This window comes from Grampus griseus (genome assembly GCF_964374135.1).
Source record: "Grampus griseus genome assembly, chromosome: 12".
In the NCBI taxonomy this organism is placed as follows: Eukaryota; Metazoa; Chordata; class Mammalia; order Artiodactyla; family Delphinidae; genus Grampus; species Grampus griseus.
The window spans coordinates 18,110,293-18,132,731 of record NC_139006.1 but is presented as its reverse complement, the minus strand read 5'-3'; the positions used below and the strand labels follow the sequence as shown (position 1 = coordinate 18,132,731).

The 22,439-nt window shown below is 54.7% G+C and overlaps 1 protein-coding gene across 1 annotated transcript; it reads right to left on the bottom strand.

Annotated features, from left to right (window-relative positions):
* Window positions 1–16,834: 16,834 nt before the first annotated feature.
* Window positions 16,835–19,013, bottom strand: TMEM119 (transmembrane protein 119; the record flags this gene model as incomplete). Its single annotated transcript, XM_082667194.1, has 1 exon — window positions 16,835–19,013. The coding sequence occupies one exon, from the start codon at window positions 19,011–19,013 to the stop codon at window positions 18,165–18,167; it is 849 nt and encodes a 282-aa protein (XP_082523320.1). The 3' UTR covers window positions 16,835–18,164.
* Window positions 19,014–22,439: the final 3,426 nt, after the last annotated feature.

Genomic DNA, 22,439 nt, shown 5'->3' with positions numbered 1-22,439 from the left:
CGATGTTCAGGCATAGGCTGGCTGCCTCTTCTCTTAAATATACCTTCTTTGTTTAAAAAAAAAACTCTGGGTTCTGGGGAAGGACACTGAACTTCAAAGGCCCTTCCCCCACCCCACCCCCCAGCCTGCGGGGAAGCCCACAGAGCAGGGCCTTCATCAGAATCTCAAATTAGAGCTGCTGGGTGGAGCCATGTCACATTGTCCCATGTGGCGTGTTCTACTGTTTAATTCACAGTCCCTCTAAGGCTGCGCTTCTCTCTTTATTATATGTGGCCGCCCTGCAATTCCCCACCGCTGTTCTTTGTGACTTTTTTAAATGAGACATTTTTGTCCGGGTTACATCCTCTGAGAGCTGAGGCTAAACTCTACACATCAGAAGCTGCTTGTAAACAGCCACGGCACTATCACCAGAATAGCCCAAACCTCAAAATACGTGGTCGTGCAGCTAAAAGCAATGAATATTCTGTTTGAAGTTCCATTAAGAACACAGCTAGCTTCAACCACGTGAGGGCACCGTGCCCCTTCCTTGGGTGAGCTCAGGTCTAGAGATCTTGGCATCCTGTGGACCTCAGCACCTCCACATAAACTCTTCCACGGGGGACCCCGCCGTGTAACTCACAGCAGGCTCACACACCCGTGCTCTGAGCCAGACTCATATTTGTAATCCCGTCCATTCTCGGGATGGCCCCCTGGGGTGGGCATTATTTCAAACAAGGAAACTGGCTCAGGAGGTCAGCAACTCCCAAGCCACGAGGTTGGGCTTGGGCTGGGTGACCCAAAGGCCATGCTTCTGCCTCATTTCCTTCTGGCAGAACTTAACACCGTCCGGGGCTCACCTGTGCCTTGAGCATTGGCGGGAAGGTGAACGCCCACGCCGGGTGAGCCCTGATCCATTCATTTGGCCAACCCACCTCCACGCGCCACGGCCCTGCGCCTCAGTCATCCAGGAGCCCAGTTTAACTCCAACGCCTGATTAAATCTGACGCTGTGTGGGTGGGGCTTGGGCACTGGCATTTTTTCAAAGCTCCCCAGGAGTTTCCAGGGTGCAGCCTTGAGTGAGAACCACTGTGAAGTGCTCTGCACTCTGCAAAGCAGTTTGCTGAAATGATTTCCGTGGGGACTCAAGGTCCTGGGAGAAGGTGTCACTTCCCATCTCCAACCTCCCTCTCTGCCCCTCCCACCCCACACATCTGACGTAGTCTGGGCCTCCATCGTCTCTCTCCTAGCCTCCGCATTGGCCTCCCTGCCTCCAGCCTCACTGCTGGGATCCATTCCCCACTCTGACCCTGTCCCTCCTCTTTTTGAAACCTGTCCATGGCTGCCCGTTGTCCTTCTGACAAATTCCAAACCTCCTACCACATCGATCACTTAGCTCCAGCCACACTGAACCTTCCCTTCAGGCCCTATGCTGCACCCCCCGCCCGAATGCCCTCGCCAGGCATCTTCCCTTAACCTCCACTCAGCCTAGGAGCCTCATCTCAGATCCCACCTCCCCCGGGAAGTCTCCCCTGATTCCCCCAGGCTGAGCTAGGTGCCCTCTCTGTTCCTACAGTCTCTTGTCCTTCCCTGAGCCCGTAAATATCATGGATGGGTTTTGTACTTTGCTCTTTTCTTATCTTTCTACATCATTACTCAGAGACTCTTTTTTTTTTTTAATAATTTTTTTTCAATTTTAAACAGATAATATACTATTTTCAAAAATTCAAACAGCCTGAAAGGGAACAGGATGATACGTAAGTTTCCTTGCCACCCCTACTAATTCCCCAATCTCCCTCCTCAGAGGCAGTCTCTGGTACTTGTTTCTTAGGTGTCCTTCTGGAAATTTTCTAGGCATATCCAACTATACATGTGTTTAAATAGACCCTGTTTTTTACACAAATGGTAGCACACTACATATACTTCTATATCTTTCTGTTTTCCTCTTAGCTGTATTTCTCCGTATCAGTTCCTGTAGACCTGCCTCATTCTTATTAATAGCTACCCAGCATTCCATGTATGATGGTTCATAATTTAGTCTTCTACTGATGACAGCAATTCAATTACGGGACCCAGCTTCTGGTACAGCTCTTGACTTACTGGGGCTCCATGAATGCTTACTGAGTGGATGGATGGAGGGTATGTGAGTGGATGGATGGGTGGGTAGATGGATAGGTGAGTGGGTGGGAGGATGGCTGGATGGAGAAACAGAGGCTCAGAGAGGTGAAACGGCTTGCCTCAGATGACACAGCAAGGAAGTGGTAGGTTAGAGCTCCAGCTGAGGTCCTCTGCCCACCTCCCACCCCCACCATGGCTATGACCACATCTCTAATTTAACCTTTCCTAGATGTTATTCCTGGATTCTGGCCACTTGGGACCACATCAAAATGCACTTTCACAGCTTCCCATTAAGAACTGTCCTGTCAAAACTAGCTGTCTCTATCACGGCATCTTCTTAAAAGGCCAAGCAAATGAGGGGTGACTTTTGATGACTAAGGCCCCTTGAACTTGAGACAAGAGAGTAGACTCTGTGTCCATCCTCGTGATGGGACAGAAGACTTTCGGGTCCCACTGTGTCTTGGCAGAGTTAGGGGGACCCTGCAGATGAGCCCCAGCCCCAACCGGAAGATGGATGTGGAGCACATCTCTCATTGGTGGCTTTGGGGCCTGTCCACTTGTTTCCTCCATCCCTCAAGATGATATCAGCCAACCTCCCCAGAGAAGACTGTTTCTGCCCAGCAGCAGGGCACAGCAGAGTGAGCTCGGCACGCTGGTGTCAGAGCCGGTGGGTTCAAACGGCGCCTACCCCGTGTGACCTTGAACAAGAGACTTCAACCACCCCAAATCTCCATGTATTCATCTGCAAAATGGGGTGATAATAGTACCTACCTGGTCTGGTTGACATGACCATTAGATGAGATGAAGCATGTAAAGCATGTGGCATATAAAAAAGAGCGCAGGGCTTCCCTGGCGGCACAGTGGTTGAGAGTCCGCCTGCCGATGCAGGGGACGCAGGTTCGTGCCCCGGTCCGGGAAGATCCCACATGCCGCGGAGCGGCTGGGCCCGTGAGCCATGGCCGCTGAGCCTGCGCGTCCGGAGCCTGTGCTCCACAACGGGAGAGGTCACAACAGTGAAAGCCCCGTGAACCGCAAAAAAAAAAAAAAATTGAAAAATTGAAAAATAAATAAATAAATAAATAAGAGTGCAGGGCTTCCCTGGTGGTGCAGTGGTTAATCCACCTGCCAATGCAGGGGACACGGGTTCGAGCCCTGGTGCGGGAAGATCCCACATGCCGCGGAGCAACTAAGCCCATGTGCCACAACTACTGAGCCTGCGCTCTAGAGCCTGCGAGCCACAACTACTGAGCCCATGTGCCGCAACTACTGAAGCCCAGGCGCCTAGAGCCTGTGCTCCGCAACAAGAGAAGCCACTACAATGAGAAGCCCGCACACCGCAACAAAGACCCAACGCAGCCACAAACAAAAAAAATAAACAAATTTAAAAAAAAGAAGAGTTCATAGACGTTACTGTGATCGTCATGATTACGCATGACTCTTCAGCCCTAGCTACATACCAGACACAGTTGCTGGGTGTTTTATATAGATTAGGCTCATTTATTCTGCACAAAAATCCTAAAATTCTATGATTATCCCATTTTACAGATGAAGAAACTAAAAGGTAGAGGGATGTGTCCAAGATCACAGAGCCAGGAAGTGGCTGCAGCAGGATTCCAGCCCAAGCTCTTAGCTTGCAACTGGTCTATTCTCTCTACTGCTGTTATCGTTATTATTGTTAGCATTGGTCTTATTATTCCTCATAGCAACTGTTACTATTACTACTATTGTCACTACTACTGCTACTATTACTGTTTTTAAAATACTATAGGGAATTCCCTGGCGATTCGGTGGTTAGGACTTGGTACTTTCACTGCCGGGGCCCAGGTTCAATCCCTGGTCAGGAACTGAGATTCCGCAAGTCACGCAGCATGACAAAATTAAATTAAATTAAAAATTAAATGAAATTAACACAATACAATAAAATAAATGTAAAGTAAAATACTATAACTTCCAGGCTTCCAATCTATGATGTCTTTGCCTTGAGACGCACCCTCCCAGCAAGGCCTCCAAAAGTACAGAAAGTCGTCGTCTGGCTGTCCCTGTGCAGGGGACACACAGACGTGACTTCTGTCACACGTGGCTTGATGGGCAAGCTCACTCCACAGTGCTTGGTCAGACACAGGGCACAGCCTCAAATACCACCAGCACCCTCCCCGCCCAGCTATCTTTGGAAATGTCGTGTTAGACACTCCAGCCCCTGGCCTCATCTCAGAGAAGCCCAGATCCCGGAATAACTCCAGAAGGCCCAGGCCCCACAGCTGAGGACAACCCTTAATGCCCCAGAGCTGCTGGTGCAAAAGAGGTTCCAGGGGCCTCCATCTGCCCCCCGGGGCCTCAGGCTGATGGATCAGAGGGAGCCCCAGTGGGGAAATCAGCCTGGACCCCCCCCCAAACACCTCCCATCACACACGGCCCCTTTGAACCGAACCACAGGATATGAAGGTACAACCTTGGATGGGGACCTAGGGACATGGGTTCTAATCCCAGCTCTGCCATGAGCTCTCTATGGGACTGTAGGCAGGTACCTAACCTCTTTGAGCCTTGATTTCCCTTCCTGAAAAATCAGCAGGATACTAGCTCCTAAGTCAGAGGTTTGTTGTAAGGATTAAAAGAATGATCCCATGTAAAGTAAAAAAAGCACCGTGCCAGGCATGTAATAAGCACTCAATAAATGTTAGCTATCGTCACCATCATCATCATCCCCGTCATCACCACCATCACCCCCATCATCAACACCACCCCCATCATCGTCACCATAACCATCCTCAATACTATCACAGTTGTCATTGTCATTATCATCACCACCACCATCGCCATCATAATTAGCAACATCATCATCACCAACATCAGCGGCGGCAACACTGTCACCATCGCGGTCACTGCCATCATCATTGTCACCAACATCACTGCTATGGACTCCATTGCACCCCCCTCCCCCAAATTCATATACTGAAGCTCAAACCTCACTGTGACTATATTTGAAGACAGGGTCTTTAGGAGGTAATTAAGGTTAAATGAGGTCATAAGGGTGAGACCTTAAAAGCAGAGGTCTCTCCACACGCGCTCAGAGGCCACGTGAGGACAAAGCGGCCATCTACGGGCCAGGAAGAGAGCTCGCACCAGAAACTGAGCCCTGTCAGAACCTCGACCTTGGACTTTCCAGCCTCTAGAACTGTGAGAAAAGAAATTCCTACTGTTTAAGCCGCGCCATCTGTGGTGTCTTGTTATGGCAGCCCGAGCGGGCTGATTCATCCACCATCACCATCATCATCACCATCGTCATCCTCATCAGTATCAACATTATCACCCACGTCATCAACACCATCGTTATCACAGTCATTATCATCAGTATCAACTTTATAAACACCATCATCACCTTCAATGTTACAGGTCAGATTCCCCAGAAAGTTGACTCAGATGGAGTTAACGTGCAGGGTGTTCATCCAGGAGTGTTCCTGGGATCAACACTTGTGGAAGCCTGGTTTGGAAAGCAGGAGTGGGCAGAGGGAGAAGGTGGGCAGCAGGGCAGCCCCACCAAAAGTCTCCGCTGACCCCGTGGTGAGCTCTGAATCTGACGGCCCCTCGGCGTCGTCCAGGCCCCTACCACTTACAATCTCTGAATTTCATCACAATATTGGGTCTGAGACTTCATCTTCTCACTCTTTCTTCCAAAGGAGATTTGCATCTTACAAGAAGACGAGCGAAAAGCCAGGCTTAGTGTAAATCATTAATGGAGGAATCCCAGGCATCTGCTGGGCTTACCATCTGGCGGCAAAGGAGCTTTGGGGGAGTTTCTCACACTGTCTCATTTGCCCTTCAGCCCCGGATTGTCACTCACTTTCCCACCACAGCAGGCCCCTGGGGACCATCTCCCTTCAAGTGGGTGCTCATCCCTTCCAACCCCGAAGGCTCGGGCCAGCGTGGCCCTGCTTCCTGGCAAGTCTTCTGGGGCGGCCGCCGGGATCTGAGTCTCCTCTCGACCTTTCCCACTCTTTTTCCTAAGAAGCTGAACCAAAGGACAAGCTGCTCGTGCAGGCCAGTCCTTTTCTGGCTGAGCAGAGGGCCTCAAGGGACAGAGCCTGGGTCCGCGAGGCCTGCGCAGAGCGGCTATGGGCAAGTGTGGGCCTCTCCCATTTGTCCCCCTCCGACGGTCAGCCTGGGAGGGGCCGTTGCAGGGTGAAATGAGACCATACAGGCGAAGTGCCCAGGACAGCCGGGCACACAGTAGGTGCTTATTAAATGCTCATTAATCCACAGGACAGGCCCTTAGCAGGCAACACAGGGCAGGAGAAGGAATCACGAGGGGGATCTCGCCCCCTGATTAATGTCAGGCAACAGCTTCCCATCAAGCCTCTCTCTGGCCTCCAAGGCCCTGCCTGTCCCCGCTTTTGCCTCCCTCAGCCCACTGGCCTCCCTGCTGTCCCTCAAACTCACCAAACTCATTCCCACCGCAGGGCCTTTGCACTGGCTGGTCCCTCTGCCTGCAGCCCTCTTCCCAGAGCTTCCCAGGGCTGCCGCCTGCATCCAGGTCTCACTTCAAATGCCACCTCCCCAGACAGGCCTCCCCCACCCACCCTGGCATCACACTGTTCACAGCCGTCCCAGAGCATATCGCTCTGGATTTCTCCTCCTCAGGGAAAGCATGCCTGAGGATTCATGAAATCTCGGATGCCTAGAACGGTAACTGCGTACAATACAGGAGTTGGTGCCAAAGCCTTATTCTGGCCACAGTCCCTGGAAAAAGCTAGGAGGCAAGACGCCCGTTCCTTACTCTCTGGGCAAACCTTTCTCCCTCTCTGTATCTGCGGTTCCTCTGTCTGCAAAACCAGGGGGCTGAACCCAATGCCTCCATATTCCCTTCCAGCTCAAACAAAAAGATTCCACATCCTTGGATAACTTCTCATTTTAGCCCATAACCAGCTCACGCCAGAACATGATTCATCTCTGCCGCTTTTGCCTAGCAACCCAGCCCTTCTCCCCACACCCCGGACCAACCCCGCCCCCAACCAAGACAAATTCCTGCCTCACCACACACCCGCCCCGCACCCACCCCTCCTCCGGCACCCCAGAGAGGAATGCGGGGCTTCAAGATCCTCCCCTGTCTGTCTGCCACCAGCATTTTAATGCACCCTCAGAATGTCTCGAGCTATGTCTGGAACCAGATGGGGAGGGGGGCTGGTCCCCCCTGGGATTAGCACAGGAAACGGCAGCAGAAGTCAGGCAGGCGGAAAGCGCTGACCCAGCACGGGGAGATCATTTCTATTCTGATGCCTCACCCTCCTCTACCGTCAGGCTCCTCGGGCCTGGAAAAGTGTCTGTGTTTAGGGAGAGAGAAAGAAGGGACAGGGAAAGTGGACGAGGGAGAGCGAGGTTCCGGGCTTGAGGCAAAATCAGTTCACCCAGATTGTCCCAGGGGTGTCTCCATCCAGTGCCCCACGGTGAGAGAAAAGAACTGTCTCATCTTTGTAGAGACTGGAAAGCATTTGATAAACTTCAATACCCATCTGCAACTCAAAAATCCTGGCAATCTAAGAATAGAAAGGAATTTCCCTAACTTGAAAAGAGGACATTTACCAGAAAACTACAGCAAACATCATGCTCACGGGAAAACTTTGGAAGCACTCCCATGAAGACAGGGACAAGGCAAGGATGTTCACCACCACCATCACCTCCACCATCACCTCCGCCACCTCCACTATCACCTCCACCACCTCCACCATCACCTCCACCAGCATCTCCGCCACCTCCACCACCGACATCTCCATCCACGCCCACCAACATCGTGACCACCTTATCACCATCACCTCCACCACTCCATCCCCACCGCCATCACCTCCACCAGCACCTCCGCCACCTCCACCACCGCCATCTCCACCCACGCCCACCAACATCATGACCACCTTATCACCATCACCTCCACCACTCCATCCCCACCGCCATCATCTCCACATCTACCACCAGCATCACACAAAAAACAAGTGAAGGGCATAGACAGGAAGTGAGGAAACTGTCACTCATGGCTGGATCATCTACCTAGAGATCGTTCTTGAATGAACACTGACAGAGTCAGGTGATCTGCGCTGGAGACCAGACTTGGCCGTTACCTTTCTGGGTGGCTTGGGGTCTGTTTCCCCATTTGTAGCTGGAGTGGTAGGACTATACCAATTGTTTGCAAACTCTGCTCCACTGAGCCCTAGGGGCCCCTGCAGAGGCGGAAAAGGGGGCAAACAGGTGCCCTCTGGGTATCTCAACCCCCCCTTCCAGGATGCAGCTCTGCTTTCATTTAACTTAGGATTCCTGGGAAGAGTTTGTTCAAACACAGGATTCTGCAGCTCAAAAAGCTGAAAATCAGTGGGTACCCCACCAATACACGTGGAAACTAAGGAGAGAAACAGGTAATTCATAGGAGAGGAACTCCGTGAGGTTAAAAGCTCCTCTCTTACCTGTAATCAGAGAACCGTAACGAAAACAACAATGGAATACCACTTCTCATCTCTTTGACTGGAAACTCACAGTGTCGTCAAGGGTATGGGGAAACGGAACCACACTTAGACCAAGACAGGGATGGAAATTGGTGACGCATCTTGGAAAAGTCTTTTGGCAACAACTCTGAAAACGCAATGCTGGTACCCTTTGCCTCGGCAAGCCCCCCAGTAGGACCTGGCGTCTGCAAAGACACCCACGTGCAGGATGGCCTGGGAACCATGTGACGACTCAAGGGCCGTCCAGCTCTGCTGCCTGTGATCCCTGTTCTCCAGCTCGCCCAGGTCCCACTCTGCCCGACACCTGACCCAGAGGCACCCTGAACTGGCTCTGTTCTAGGGATACCTGGAGCCCGGGTAGCAGAAGTCTGGGCTCACACTTCAAACAGGTGACTCCCAGGTGTGAGTCCCCTACGCCAGGGCCGCCCTTTCCCCTAACGTAAGATAGAACCGCAAGGAGGATGAGCTGCCAGGCCAGACCCAGGACCTAAGCCCTCTCCCAACTCACCCGCTGTGTGACAAGTCCCTTCGCCCCTGGGGTACCGCATCCGTCAACAATTTACTGCGCAGGGACGCTCCCTCGTTGGTTCAAGGAAGCTGATCAAACCGACTTCGTAGTGATTTTTCACATGAAATCATTTATGTGAAAAGCAAACTGGGAAATGTTGACGATAGGTTTTATGTCCAGACCCTTTCCCCAGAAGCAAATCCTCTCTGAATATCCTCCCACTCAACAGGACTACCATCTCCTTAAGCCTCCCGCAGCAATGGGCACATAAGGGGTTTCCCTTTTCGTCACTTATTCTAAACAACGCTGGCACCAACATCCCATCTCAGGGCCCACACACAGGTATTTCTGTAGGCAGATTCCAGAAGAGAATCTCTGGGGCAAAGGACCAGGACACAGACAACCTTGGTAGACGTTGCAGTACGACCCTCCAAAAGGCCCCCCTCTCTCTCCCCGCAGTCTACTCAAAACCAGACAGTGCGGAGATCAGATCCGTACAAAGATGAGGTGTTCTTCTCTTGTGAGAGGCCAGGGGAAAAATTCAGAAGTGTCTCTAACTGGCTCCCCAGTGGCTGGCCCGGTCCTTCCAGCCAGAGCTCGTGCTACGGGCCAGGCTGCAGGGAAATCGGCCCTCGGGCCCAACCGGCTCGACTTACCTTAGATGGAAAAGGGCTTCCTGAGACTGAGGGTTTGCTCAGATGCTGGAGAGACCGTCAAGGAACTGGGAGAACTCGTCCAGGGGTCTCTTAACGTGGGGGGAGGTTGATCTCCCTGGGGATGGATTCGAGAGGGTAAAAAAGCCAGGTTCTTCCAAGATCTTCTCGTCCAAGAATTGAGTGATTCTTTTTACTTCCGGAAAAATGGCGTCCTGCAGCCCCTCCCCCAGCTGCTGACAATAATGGCTCACACGGGAACAGAGTTCGAGGCCCGCCACTGGGTGGAATCTTTAATCCAGATCAAGCCTCCTTCTTCCCTTTGTGGGAGAGGCAGCTGAGGTCCAGAGAGGGTGAGCAACTTTCCTCAGGCGGCACAGCCAGGGACTGGGCAGAGCCAGACCTCCACCCCGGGGCTCCAGACCCAGGGCCAGTGCCTGCCTGGGTCCCCACCTCCAAGTTCACGCCTCCAGAGAGCTCAGGGCTGTGAGCTTGACCCTGGACCCTGTGGACTCTCGGCGGCGTCCCCATGCAGCGTCTGGGGCGGGAGCAAAGCGTTGGCTGGCGTTCGACAGACTACCTTGGTCATTCCCGGGCCACGTGGCTTCGCAGACCCCTTCAGCACACTCGGTAGTGAGGGGAGACAGGCCGCCTGCTGGGTGGTGGCGCAAGGGGCTGGGGTGCCACCCTCCCCCCACCGGAGTGCCCGCCCCACGCAAGGCGCGCGCAGGCGCAGTTTGTGAACAGGAGGGGCCAGACTCCGCTGCCAGCGGTGGTCAAAGCCCTCTTTCCTGCCTTTCCTCCTCGCAGACCACAGTGGATGCAGCCCCCGGCAGCTGTGGTGACGCCCCTGCCACCCGCTGAGCTGTGGGGTCACATGGAAGTCTGGATACATTGGCTTTGGGCCCCCTACTCCAACCCCATTATTCTGCATTCATGCACTCATTCATTCATGAATAGGCTTGTAGGCCTTGTGGAGCTGTGGTTAGAGCACTTCCTATGGGATACGACAAGCGCAGGACGTTCAAAGCCTGGCTCAGGGTCTTTCTGGCTGCGTGATCTTGGGCGAGTCACTTGGCCTGTCTGAGCTTCCGTGCCTCCCTCTAGAAGGTGGATAATATCTACACCGCCCTCAGCTTTGTGAAGACACAGTGTGTAGGAAGTGCTCAGTGCCACACTTGCCACACAGTGCATGCTGAAGCAGTGATGGAAACAGGCCCTCGTGGTGGGATTTAAACCCTGAGGAAGGGCACAGGTGGGAGATTTGGGGGCTCAGGGGGTCTCTCACGTGCTCAAGCAGCATTTTCTTATCTGATTCTCACAGCAGGGCAGGACCTGTGGTTTCACAGGGAAACACTGAGGCTCCGAGAGAGGGCGGAAGTTGCCCCAGGTCACGCAGTCTGGAGGTGGGACATGAATGCTGGGATTCGAACCCCAGCCTTTCGGAGATGTAGACACCTTCTGCCCTTCCCCCACGGTGCCTGAAGGAGTTTCTGGCCAGTCTAAGCATTTGGTTTGTTTTATAGAGGGAAACACAGCAGAGAGGGGAGGAGAGGTGTTCCAGGTCATCAGGCAATTAATCCCACTGGGTCCCCCTCCCCTTTCCAACCTAGAAATAGCCCCAGTGCCTGCCCCAGATGGGCCCCAGTCCCTGGGCTCCCCAGCCCGTGTTGCCGGCCACGCCTCCAGCCGTGCCTGCCAGACAACGTTCAAGCCCTGGCTGGGGTCACTGCACCCCAGAGGGATAGGGGGAACAGCTGCAGCATGACCCCTAGCCCCCACTGGTCGCCAAACCCCTGCAGAGGGGCCCACAGGGTGAGGGTGACTTTTCTCCACCCAAAGGGCCACAGCAGCCTGTCTGTCTCTGGCCACGTCCGTCACCCCCTCCGTGGAGTTCACGGGACTTCCCTGGCTGCTGGAAGTGCTCAGATTTCACCAACCCTTCTAGGACCCTCTGCCCCGCCCCCCAAGAATAGATGTTTAGACTCTAAAGATCCAAGCATCTAGAATCGCTGATCTCTTGATTCTGAAGCTTCTAAACCTAGACCTGGAAAGAAGAGGTAACTTGCAGAACAGCCAGACCTTTAGACACAGAAGTTTCCCTCTTTTCTCTTCGTGGGACACCGCACTTCACAGTTTACAGCTAACAAAAGCTCACATTCACTGAGCACTCGTGGGGGCCTGTTCTAAGCCCTTTAAGGGAATGAACTCAACTCCCACCAACCCTCCAAGGTCCCGTTTCACAGATGAGGAAACTCAGGCCCAGAGAGGTTAAGTGACTTGCCCAAGGTCACACAGCTGGGAGGTGGCAGAGTTGAGATTCCATCCCGGGTCATCTGAACCCCTAACCACCAGGCTACCCTGCCCTGCACCTTGTAAAGTGCATTCACATCTATTAACCTCACAGTACTGTGGGGAGACAGGGCAAGGGCTGTGGCCCCAGCTTTACAAGTGAGGAGCCCATAGTTCAAAAAGGTGACATGCCCAAGTCACACAGCTAGGAGGACCCTTAATTGGGTCTCCTGGTTCCTTATTTCCGTATCCACTACCTCCCCCTTCCGTCGCTGTTCCAATCCCCCGTATGCAACCCCAGTCTTTTCCCCTCTCCAGCCCCTCCAGCTGAGTCGGGCTCCCCAAACCCTAAGGGAGAGGCCGCAGGTAGACACCCTAAACCTGGACCCTCCGGCCCGCCAGGGCACCCTCAGTGTCCCTGCAGGTCGCCAGCGGCTGGTGGGACTCCATGCTGAGCATCGCAGAGGCCTCTGGCATCAGGGACCCTGGCAAGAGCAGATTTACGAGCAGGACTATTTTATACTTTGCAGCTGCCGCCATAAACCCTGCACCCGCCTGGGGAGGGGGAGCAGCTGCGGGGGGACCTCCCGGGCCCTGGGGCCAGCACCAAATCCTTCCTGCTATTTCTGAGCAGCCGGAGGAATCCTGAAATTAAAACCTCCTGAAAAAATGTCAAATCCCTATCCCACTCCAGACAGATCCTTCCCCCAAACCAGATGAAGAGCCAGGAGAAGGCAGAGCAGAGCCAGACACAGCACAAGACTGCCCACTGGAGCCCCAAATTCTCACCCGGCTCTGGACGAGACCCAGCCTCAGATGCCCAAGTATAAAATGAGGGGCTGGTCTGAGGCTCTCTGAACTTCAGCGGTTCCCTAAAGTCATGTAGCTCAAACATTCTCACTCTTTAAGATTCTATGCTCCAACTACTGGCTGTGTGACCTTGGATAAATTACTTGACCTCTCTGAGTCTCCATTTTTTTCATCTGTAAAATGGGGAGAACTAACCATCATCTCATTAAGAAGGTTGGGAGGAAGAGATAAAAATAATATCAGTAGTTCATAGCCCTATTTGTAATAGCCAAAAGCTGGAAACCACCCGAACATCCATCAACTGGTGAACAGATAAGTTTTCATACATTCACACAAGGGAATACTACTCAGCAATAAAAAAGAGGGAACTATTGATAGATACAACAACATGAATGAATCTCAAAATATTTATGCTGAGTTAAAGAAGCCAGACCAAAAAGAAAAGAAAAGAAAAAAGAGTACACACTGCACTGTATGGTTCATTTATACAAAACTCCAGAAAATAAAAATGATTCATAGTGACAGGAAGCAGATCAATAGTTGCCTGGGGACTGGGGTGGGGGATGCAGAGGAACAGTAAGGAGAGATTACAAAGGGTGACGGATATGTCCATTATCTTAATTGTGGTGATGGCTTTATACACATATGTCAAAATTATCAACCTGTACACTTGAATAGGTGCATTTTATAGTGTGTCAATTATACCTCGGTAAAGCTGTAAAAAGTAATATGGGTAAAGCGCCAGAAGTGAATAACTGTCCATTTTTAAATGGAGGCTCTGCCTGTTATTAATCATTGTGGCTGCATCTTGATGATTCTTTTATGAAGTTTCATCTCCTCCACGAGAATATAGCCTCAGATCTGTTTTGTTAACAGTTTCTCCCCAATACCTGGCACAGAGTAGGTGCTCATTAAAGAATTATGGTTGGAAAACAAAAGATCTAGGACCCTGCTACTCGCTCCTGGGCCACCTTGGAATCCAGAGTTTTAATTAATCCCAACGAAGGAAAACTGGATGATTCCAAGTGGCTATGAATGAAAACAGAGACAGGCACTGGGCAGTCACTGTCATCACCCTGGGAGGCAGGGTGGGGTTGGAACAAAGAAGGGGGACCCAAGATGAAATGCAATGGATACAAAACGCACGTGCCCACCCTACCATCAGCAGAGGGGCTCTACTTTTGGACCACAAAGTAGAGGCAGGAGCTTCAGTGCTGAAGAGTCCAGGCTGAGGAGCCATAGACCTGGGTCCAAACACCAGCTATGCCCGGCTGTGTGACCTCAGGCAAGTCACTACATCCTCTGAGCCTCAGTTTTCTCATCTGTAAAATGGGGGTAATGATATTACTCCTCTCTCTGTAGAGTGTGGGGAGGGTTAAATGTGGTTATGGATGTGTGGGCACGATGCCTTCCTTCAGCCTTACACACATGCGCACACACACGGAGCACTTGCTATGTGCCAGGCACCGTGCTGAGTGCTAGGGAGACAGTGGTGGACAGACCCCCAGGCCCCTCTCCTCGTGGACTGTGAATGTTGCCTGTGACAACTGCCTGGCCGCACCCTCAGACACGATGATTTCATTGGTCTGGGTGGGGTCCAGGAGTCAGGATTTTTAAAAGCTCCCAGGTAATCCCACTGTGCAGGTGGAGAGCCCTGCCAGGTGGGGTAGGATCATCCTCTCTTTACACACATGGAAACAGAGGCCCAGAGAGGTGAGGTGATTCACCCAAGGTCACACAGCCAGGAAAGCGTGGAGCTGGCATTGACCCAAGTGGTCTCACCCCAGAGCCCAAACCACTCTGAGCACCCCAGGAAGTTAAGGATGATGTGCTCAGCACACAACGGCCTGGGAAGTGTGGGTTCTGCCCCTCCTGCCCACACCCCGGACATGACCTCAGCCAGATTATGCCCAGCCTGTCGAGCGATCAGAGCAGCGCAGGACATGGGAAAGAGGGCTCTTCAGCAACCCCCAACCCTACCACACGTCACCAGGAGCCCCATTCCCACACGAGCTAGGGTTCATGTCTCGGGGTGGGTTTGCTCACCCTCCCTCTCCCCCTCGACGGCAGCAGCGGGCCTGGCCCCAGGACAGACTCTCAGGCTGGGGGCCGCCGTGAGGTTTTACAAGCCCTGGGAAAGTGGGGCCCTGGTTGTGCCCTGGCAGCCTCCCGGATACCTGGGAACACTGGAACCCCTCACCCACACGCTTAAGCCCCATTCTTCCCCCCCCACCACCCCCCACCCCCACTTGGCCCTAGCCACACACGCTCCCACCACGGTCTCCCTCCGCGGCTCACTCCCCGCTTGGTGCCAGCCAGATGTGTGCGCATAAACGGCCCCTCCTGGGTAACTCCATCAGAGGCGGGAGCAGAGCGGAGCGGCTCTAAGCCTCAGTGGTAGTGGGGCCCTGCTGTTCCCTCCCCAAGCACTTCCTTCATTGTCACTCGTTCATTCATCGGAAAAGCAGTAGAGCCCAGCGGAGAACTCAGACTCCAGAATTAGACTGCAGGCCGGGAATCTTGGCTGTGTGACCTGGGCAACTGACTTCCCCTCTCTGGACCTCAGTTTCCCCATCTGTGACATGGGGATAATAACAGTGCCCACCTCGTAGGGTTGCCACGAGTTAATGATGTCCCCTGTTTAGAGCAATGCGTGGCACATAACAGATGTCCCTTAATTGTAAGCAATTTTTATCATCCTTGAGCGCAGGGGACTGTGGAAGAGAGGCTGGGTGCGGGGCATCCAGGAGGACTCCCAGGAGGAGGGGACATCTAAGCCAGAAGCTAGAAGATGAGAGTTAGCAAGGCAAGGAGGGGGGTGGAAGGGTGTCTTAGGCAGAGGGAATAGTAGCTGTAAACGCTCAGAGGTGAGGGAGAGGTTGACCCCTGCACTGGGGCTCAGACCACCTCCTTTATCCCCCCCAGCAGTCCCTGGGGACACAGGCTGTGGCTAAGGCCACACACTCCACATTCTCTGGAGGGCCCACTGGGCACCAATGGGGAGCCACTGACCAGGATGCTGCTGATTGGGAGATGTCTCCCCGCCTGCTCCCCAGGGATCGCCAAAGTCCGCTTCTGTCTTACCTGGGTTTTGCCTGTCATGAGGAAGCTTCATGCACTTCCCAGCCACACCCCAGCGCTTAGGACCCCGCAGGAGTTCAGGAAGAAGGAGAGAGCCTGTCCCACCCAGAGAGGTTGAGTGACTTGGTCCCAGCCACACAGCATCCGGGTATTCGGTATCTGTATTTCGATTCTCCCTACATTCTTGGGCGGGAGCCTGTCTGGGCTGAGAGAGGGAGGGCCCTTCCCTACTGAGCAGGACAGTGGCCATTGTGTGTTATGAAACCCAAACCCCGGCCCCCTCCGGATGGATGTGGGGTCGGCGGAGGAGAGGGGCTGCAGGAGGATGGCCTCCCTGCCCCCATCACCCCAGGGATCCAGCACGTGCTCGCAGCCCAGCCGCATCTGGATTCCAGCTGGCAGCTCCAGCACGGAGGGGGAGCAGTGGCCGCAGGGATGGCCATCAAAGGCGGGGAGGAGGCTGGTGGGCGAGGAGACACAAGCCAGGGCTGCCTCCAGCCCCACGCACCACTGGCCAAGGGTGCGGCGAGTGTGGCATTGTCCCTAACACCCGGGCCAGTCCTTAGCCGCTCTGCAGGGTCAGGGGAAACCGAAACCTCAGCCCCAAGCCCCTCCACTGCCCCTTGGGGGAAACGGAGAGGTGGTGGCTCTCCTACAGACGCAGTAAGTAGCAGAGGCATGCGTGGAACTTGCCCCTGTGGCCACAAGCCCAGGGCTGATGGGGCACAAGCTCCGGCCCCTGTTCCCATGGGCCATCCATCCCGCCCTCCGTTTCCCACACCAATCTGCCCATTCAGCCCCTGGCCCCAGAACGTTGCCCCACCCCCATGGAACAGCCCAGGGAAATGCTCCCCACCTGCCAGCTGATTCACTCCTCCCCCGCTACCGCCCCAAGAAAACCAGTGACGCTCAGGCCAGAATAAAGGTTTATTGTGCTAGTTTGTTATATCCTAGCACCTGGAGAGTTGTGCAGAGGTTGGGGGGAGGGGGGACGGAGGGATGGGGAAGAGGAACCCCCCCGCCCAGAGCCTCCCCAAATCAGGACGGAGCTCAGGCTCCCTTGTCGAAAACTAAAGAATGCTATGGGCACAGGCTGCCAGGTGTGTGTGTGTGTGTGTGTGTGTGTGTGTGTGTGTGTGTGTGTGTTTGTGTGTGTGTGTGTGTGTGTGTGTGTGTGTGTGTGTGTGTGTGTGTGTGTGTGAAGGGCAGGGGGTCAGGGTTCCCCTGCTCCAGCCTGTTGGAAACCCTCCCTGATACCCTCAGATTCCCCCAGAGTGGGGTCCCCTCACACACAGCCCTGCCCCCCACCACTTCTAGGTTGCTCTGGGGCCCTGGCAAGAAAGTTCAATTAATTTGCCCCATGCCCACAGCAGTAGCAGGATGAGAGGCAGCCCCTGAGAGGCCGAGCCTCCACCTCCACAGCCTTCACCCCGGACCAACCAGGAACTGGGGAGGGGGCGCCCTGGAGCACACCTGGAGCTGTAACTTCCAGAGTGTTCTCTTCAGGATTTTACTCTGTAGCTGTAAAACAAAAACAAAAGTACTCCGCGGCCAAAAGCTTTTTGGGAAAGGCTAAGCGAAATCAGATTCCATGGGCACCTTTACTGCGGGACTTGTCAGAGCCTTGGGGGGCTCCAAGGGGGGTATGCAGAGCAGAGAAGCAATGTTTCCTCAATTCATTCACTGGACCTCAAAATCTTTCTTCCAGGGAACCCAGTTCGGGAAATGCTCACTTAGGAACCTGTCGTGATCGGTGCAGGACCCCTCACGGAAGCCTCCTGACTGATCTTCTGCGGCACCTCTCCCTGCTTCAACCCCAGGCACCTCTGCATCTCCCATCTGTTCAACCTCTTCCAAACCTCCTAGTTATCCTGTTTCTCTTTCCTACCTCGATGGAAAGCGGCGACATTTGCATTGTCACAAGGGACCTGAGACATAAGTTTCCCAGCGGACGTGGCTGTGACAGGGACACATCCTCAGTTCCATCTCCCCAGAGGAGCTGTACTTTGGGATGTAGGCCTTGGGGCTGCGGGGACAAATGTTCTCGAAGTGGATGAGATTCCTGAGGGTGGAACAGAGACCAGCATCTCTGCCTGTTATAGTAGGATCAGACGTGCCGGGATTTGCCGCGGGGAGTGGCCGAGTAGGGGGTGTCAGAGCACGGTAAGGGCCGAGGACCTTTCTGTGCCCAAGGAGGTGACCACCAGGGGTCCGACAATCAGGGCCGGCAGCCCTAGAGGCCTGTTAGATGCTGGGGGGGACACTGCCGCAAGCACAGGGGTTTTCGAGGGAACCAGCTGGGCCCGCAGCTCCGAGGGCTAATGAGGGAGCTGCTTCTGGCTCCCCTTGACCTTCAGCAGCTGCCACAGCCCCATCCGCCTGCGCCGAGCAGGGCTCCTCTGGCGGCGCCTCTGGTTTCTCTGCCGGGACCCCGTGTCCCTGGGCTTCCTGGTCCGCCTCCCGGCTGCCCTTCTCCTCTTCCTCCGACTTGCCCTCCATCATCCTGGCTCCGTCTCCCATGCCCAGGGCGGCCCTGGCGGGAGACTTGAGGTTCTGGGTGGCGGCGAGGATGTCAGCCTGGAGCTGCTGGGAGGAATCGCGGGCCTCGTCGGGCCGGCCGTCAGGGGCACGGTCGGGGACCTCGCTGAAGGCCCGGGGGCCCCCGGCCCGGTCACTCTGGTCCACGTACTTCTTCTTAGGGAAAGATGAGGGGTAGTAGGCAGAGGCTTTGTGTTTCTGGCGGGTGATAAGAGCGGCACAGATGGTGAACAGCAGTAGGAACACCAGGGAGCCCACCACGGCGATGAGCATCACGTACTGGCGGAAGAAATCCACGATGCCGTCCAGGAAGTTGGTGGGGGGCTTGGGGCCCGCCAGGGGCGTGAGCTGGGGCCCCACCGAGGTGAGGCTGAGGGCTGGGGTCCGGGGCGGCGGGAGGCTCGGGGAGGAGGCCGACGCGCCCTCGGCCTCCCCGCTGCCCGCCGTGTCCTCCAGGAAGGTGGCCCGCAGGGACACGGAATAGGACGCCGTGGGCAGGACCCGCAGGAGGAGCAGCAGAGACGCCGTGAGGCTGGGGGCCGCCGCGGAAACCATGCTGCCTGGAGCCTGTGGGGAAGCGAGGCAGAAGAGACGTCAGGGCGGGGCCCCAGCCTCAGGGGACCCCAAGGAGGCGCAGCAGACACAGAACCTATTCCAGCAAGTCGCTTTCCTTCCCCGGGCCTGAGCCTCCCCACCATACAATGGACCCCATCCCGGGGTTTACACTGGTCCCCCCGACTTCCCTCTGAGCTTCTGGAGGGCAAGGGCTAAATCTTGTTTATCTCGGCACCCTCAGGGTTTTGCATCATACCTGGTATACAGCAAGTGCTCAATAAACGCACATTGATGGAGTTGGCTGAATGAATAAGAACTTACCCTTTCATTGCTTGCCAGGTGCCAGACACTATTTTACATTTCTTACATGGAATTTCTCATTGATTCCTGAGAACTGCCCAATAGGGCAGGTACTACATTCTCCCCATTTTCCAGGTGAGGAAACTGAGGCTCAGAGGGATTAAGTGACTTGCTGAGGAAGAGCTGGGGTTTGGATGCAGGCATGGAGGGAGAGAGGACGGTAGGGCTCAGTGAGTAACTGAGAGAGCTGCCCCCTCCTCTGGGAAGCCATCCTCGGTGCTCCCAGCTCCTCTGCGGTCCCGTCTCTGGAAGATTCATAGGTTTTGAAGCATCCCGATTCTGAGCTCAGCAGAGGCCTGTGTGAGCATGTGCCCCATGGCTAACCCCCACCTCGAGGCTCAAAGCAGGGCCTGGAGGCCCAGAGGGAACCCTCGTGCCTGGAACAAAGCTGGAGCCTAAGTCCTGTGGCCGCCACCAAATGGGATCCAGATGAACCCCGCACCTCCCTCCCCCCGCTGGAAAGCTCCCGACGTGAAGCCCCCAGACCCTCCCGGCCCAGACAGCCCGGCTGACTAATAAATTCCTTATGGCCCAGCTTTACGCAGCAGTCGGCTTCTAACGCAGTACATCTCCCAGCCAGTGTGAGTGAGCCCGGCCGCTCAGACAAACCCAGGAACCCCTTCCTGCGCACCCCAGGCTGCCCCTTGAGAGCCTCTGCCCCACCCAGCAGAGGGCACAGGACTCTGGGTGGGGCTACAGGTGCCAAGACGGAAAGGCCTCACGATGCCCTGACTGAGGTGCCCTCTCCAGGGGATGGAAACGGGGAGACAGAGGCCCAGAGAAGGCAAGGGGCAGGCCCCAGGCCACACAGTGAGTTCCCGGGCTGGAGCAGGAAGTCAGGTGCCCAACGTCTTGGCGGCAGGTCCCCTCGAGCGCCCAGGCCTCAGGCCCAGCTCCATAAAGTGGGTGACAGTACCAACTCACGCTGACTTGCGGACTCAGAAGATGATGTAGGAATGACATGGGGCCACTGAGTGGCTTGTTCCAAGGGACCCGGGGCCACCTGATGGGACACGAATTTGGACAAACTGGCTCAGATGGCAAAACACAAAAGATAATTCCCAGGACATCAAATGAGGCAACACTCACCCAGGGTTCATTTTAAATGAGTTGGTCACTGTGTACTTTTATCACAGGTTACTCATCTGAGCCCCTTTTGTGGGTGCAATTCCAAAGAAGCTCTGGGCACTAACATGGTCTCCATTTTTCAGATGGGGAAACAGAGGTTCAGAGACAGACAGTGACCTGCCCAAGGGCACACAGATGCTAAGTGTCAGAGCTGGGATTTGAACCTTCTTCTTTGTGACTCTGAGAATTCACACACACACACACACACCCTGCACACTCTCTCTCGTGTGCCTCAGGCTGGCCCAGGAATGGGCTCACATCACTGGCTGACATCACTTGTCAGCTGGAACCAGGATCTGAGGTGTTCCACAAAGTTTAGGAGCCTTCCTGGGCCCTCCACTCTCTGACACTTGTTAGCAAAGGTTCCTACAAAGAGCTTTGATCTTTGGGGTTTTTCTCTCTTGCCTTCCCCCGCCTTGTGTCAAGCCCGGGAGAGACCTTTCATGGTGGCAGCTGAAACTTCTCACCATAGACGGCAACTCTGACCAGTGGGGCCTGAAGACCAGGGGCCTTTCCTCGAGGGACGGCTGTGAAGTTTCTGTACTGAAGGTCTGCAGGCAGCAGAGTGATAAGGCCGGTTAGGCCAGGATTAGAATCCCAGCTCCATCTGGGCCTAGCTTGCTGCCCGGGCCCTCTGGGCCTCACTTGCCCCATTTGTAGACTGGGGGCAGCGTAAGGAGGTAAGCACAGGGCCTGGCTCACTGAGCTGTTAGGACCGGATGAGATCACATTCAGAAAGCGCCTGGCGCAGAGCAGCTGCTCCCCGAGGGAAGGTGAAATTCAGAAGCAGTCGAATTTCTACCCCAGCAGAGATGCAGGATCAGCCAATTTTCCCACCCCAGGTTGACAAATGATGATTATTCTCACCTGATGTGTAAATGTGCTCCTTGTCTCCCCCCATTCTCCAGGAAAGAGCAACTTTCTTACCTTGTTGAGTGAAATCTCGTTGGGCGGCCAGTGAGAAATCCAGGACCAGACACACACACACACACACACACACACACACACGAATGTGAGGCAGTGAGTCAGACAGAGAAAAGTCCTCCTTTCCCCTGGATCCTTGGGGCAGGGGCAGAGGATAAGGAAAGAGGCCACAGAAACTACCTCTGGATCTTAAAGGCTGAGACTCCGACTCTCAGAGTCCCTCACACCCACCACAACCCTCCCCACAGGGCTCCGGGGGAAAGGTGCCGGCAAAGTGCGGGAGCCGGCCGGGCCTCACAGGAGATGGCTGTGTGACCCTGCTTGACGAGCCCCCTGACCCTTCTGGGCCTCAGTCTTCTATCTGTAGAATGGGCACCCTGGCCTGGGCTGCTCTGAAATGATCGTTCTGCCCATCAGCTGCCCCCACCTCCTCCCTGCGTCCTCATTTTTTCCAGGATGTGGAAACTCACAGGCCATTAAGAGGTGGGGTCAGGCCATCCCCTCTTGTTTAACCCAAGAGGAAACCCAGGCCCCACACTCGGAAAGGCCTGCCCAGGGTCGCACAGCCAGTCAGGGCAGAGCCTCACTGGAGAGGCGGCTCCGAATACCTGGGAGGAGGTCACTTCCCAGCTGTGTGTCTTGAGACCAGGCAGATCACCTCTCTGAGCCTCGGTGTCCACATCTGTGCAATGGGGATAAGGCCACCTTCCTGGACTATTGTTAGGACGAGAAATAGAGGTGGCTGGCACAGTGTGGATGGCAAGTAGTGGCACCACGTGACTATCCGGGACTCCTAGCTGGGAGCAGGGACTCTCTTCAGAGCCCAGCTCACTCACCATAGAGTTTATCGTTTTCAAATGTGATAGCCCCACTTGAGGTCAGGAATAGGCAGATGAGGCAAATCCATCCCTAAGGCCAAGTCCCCCAGCACCTGAGACTGATGGGCCAGAGTGGCTGCCCCACCCCCATTCAGAGACTGGTGGCCAGAGGGGGAGGGGTGGCCCACATAAACCT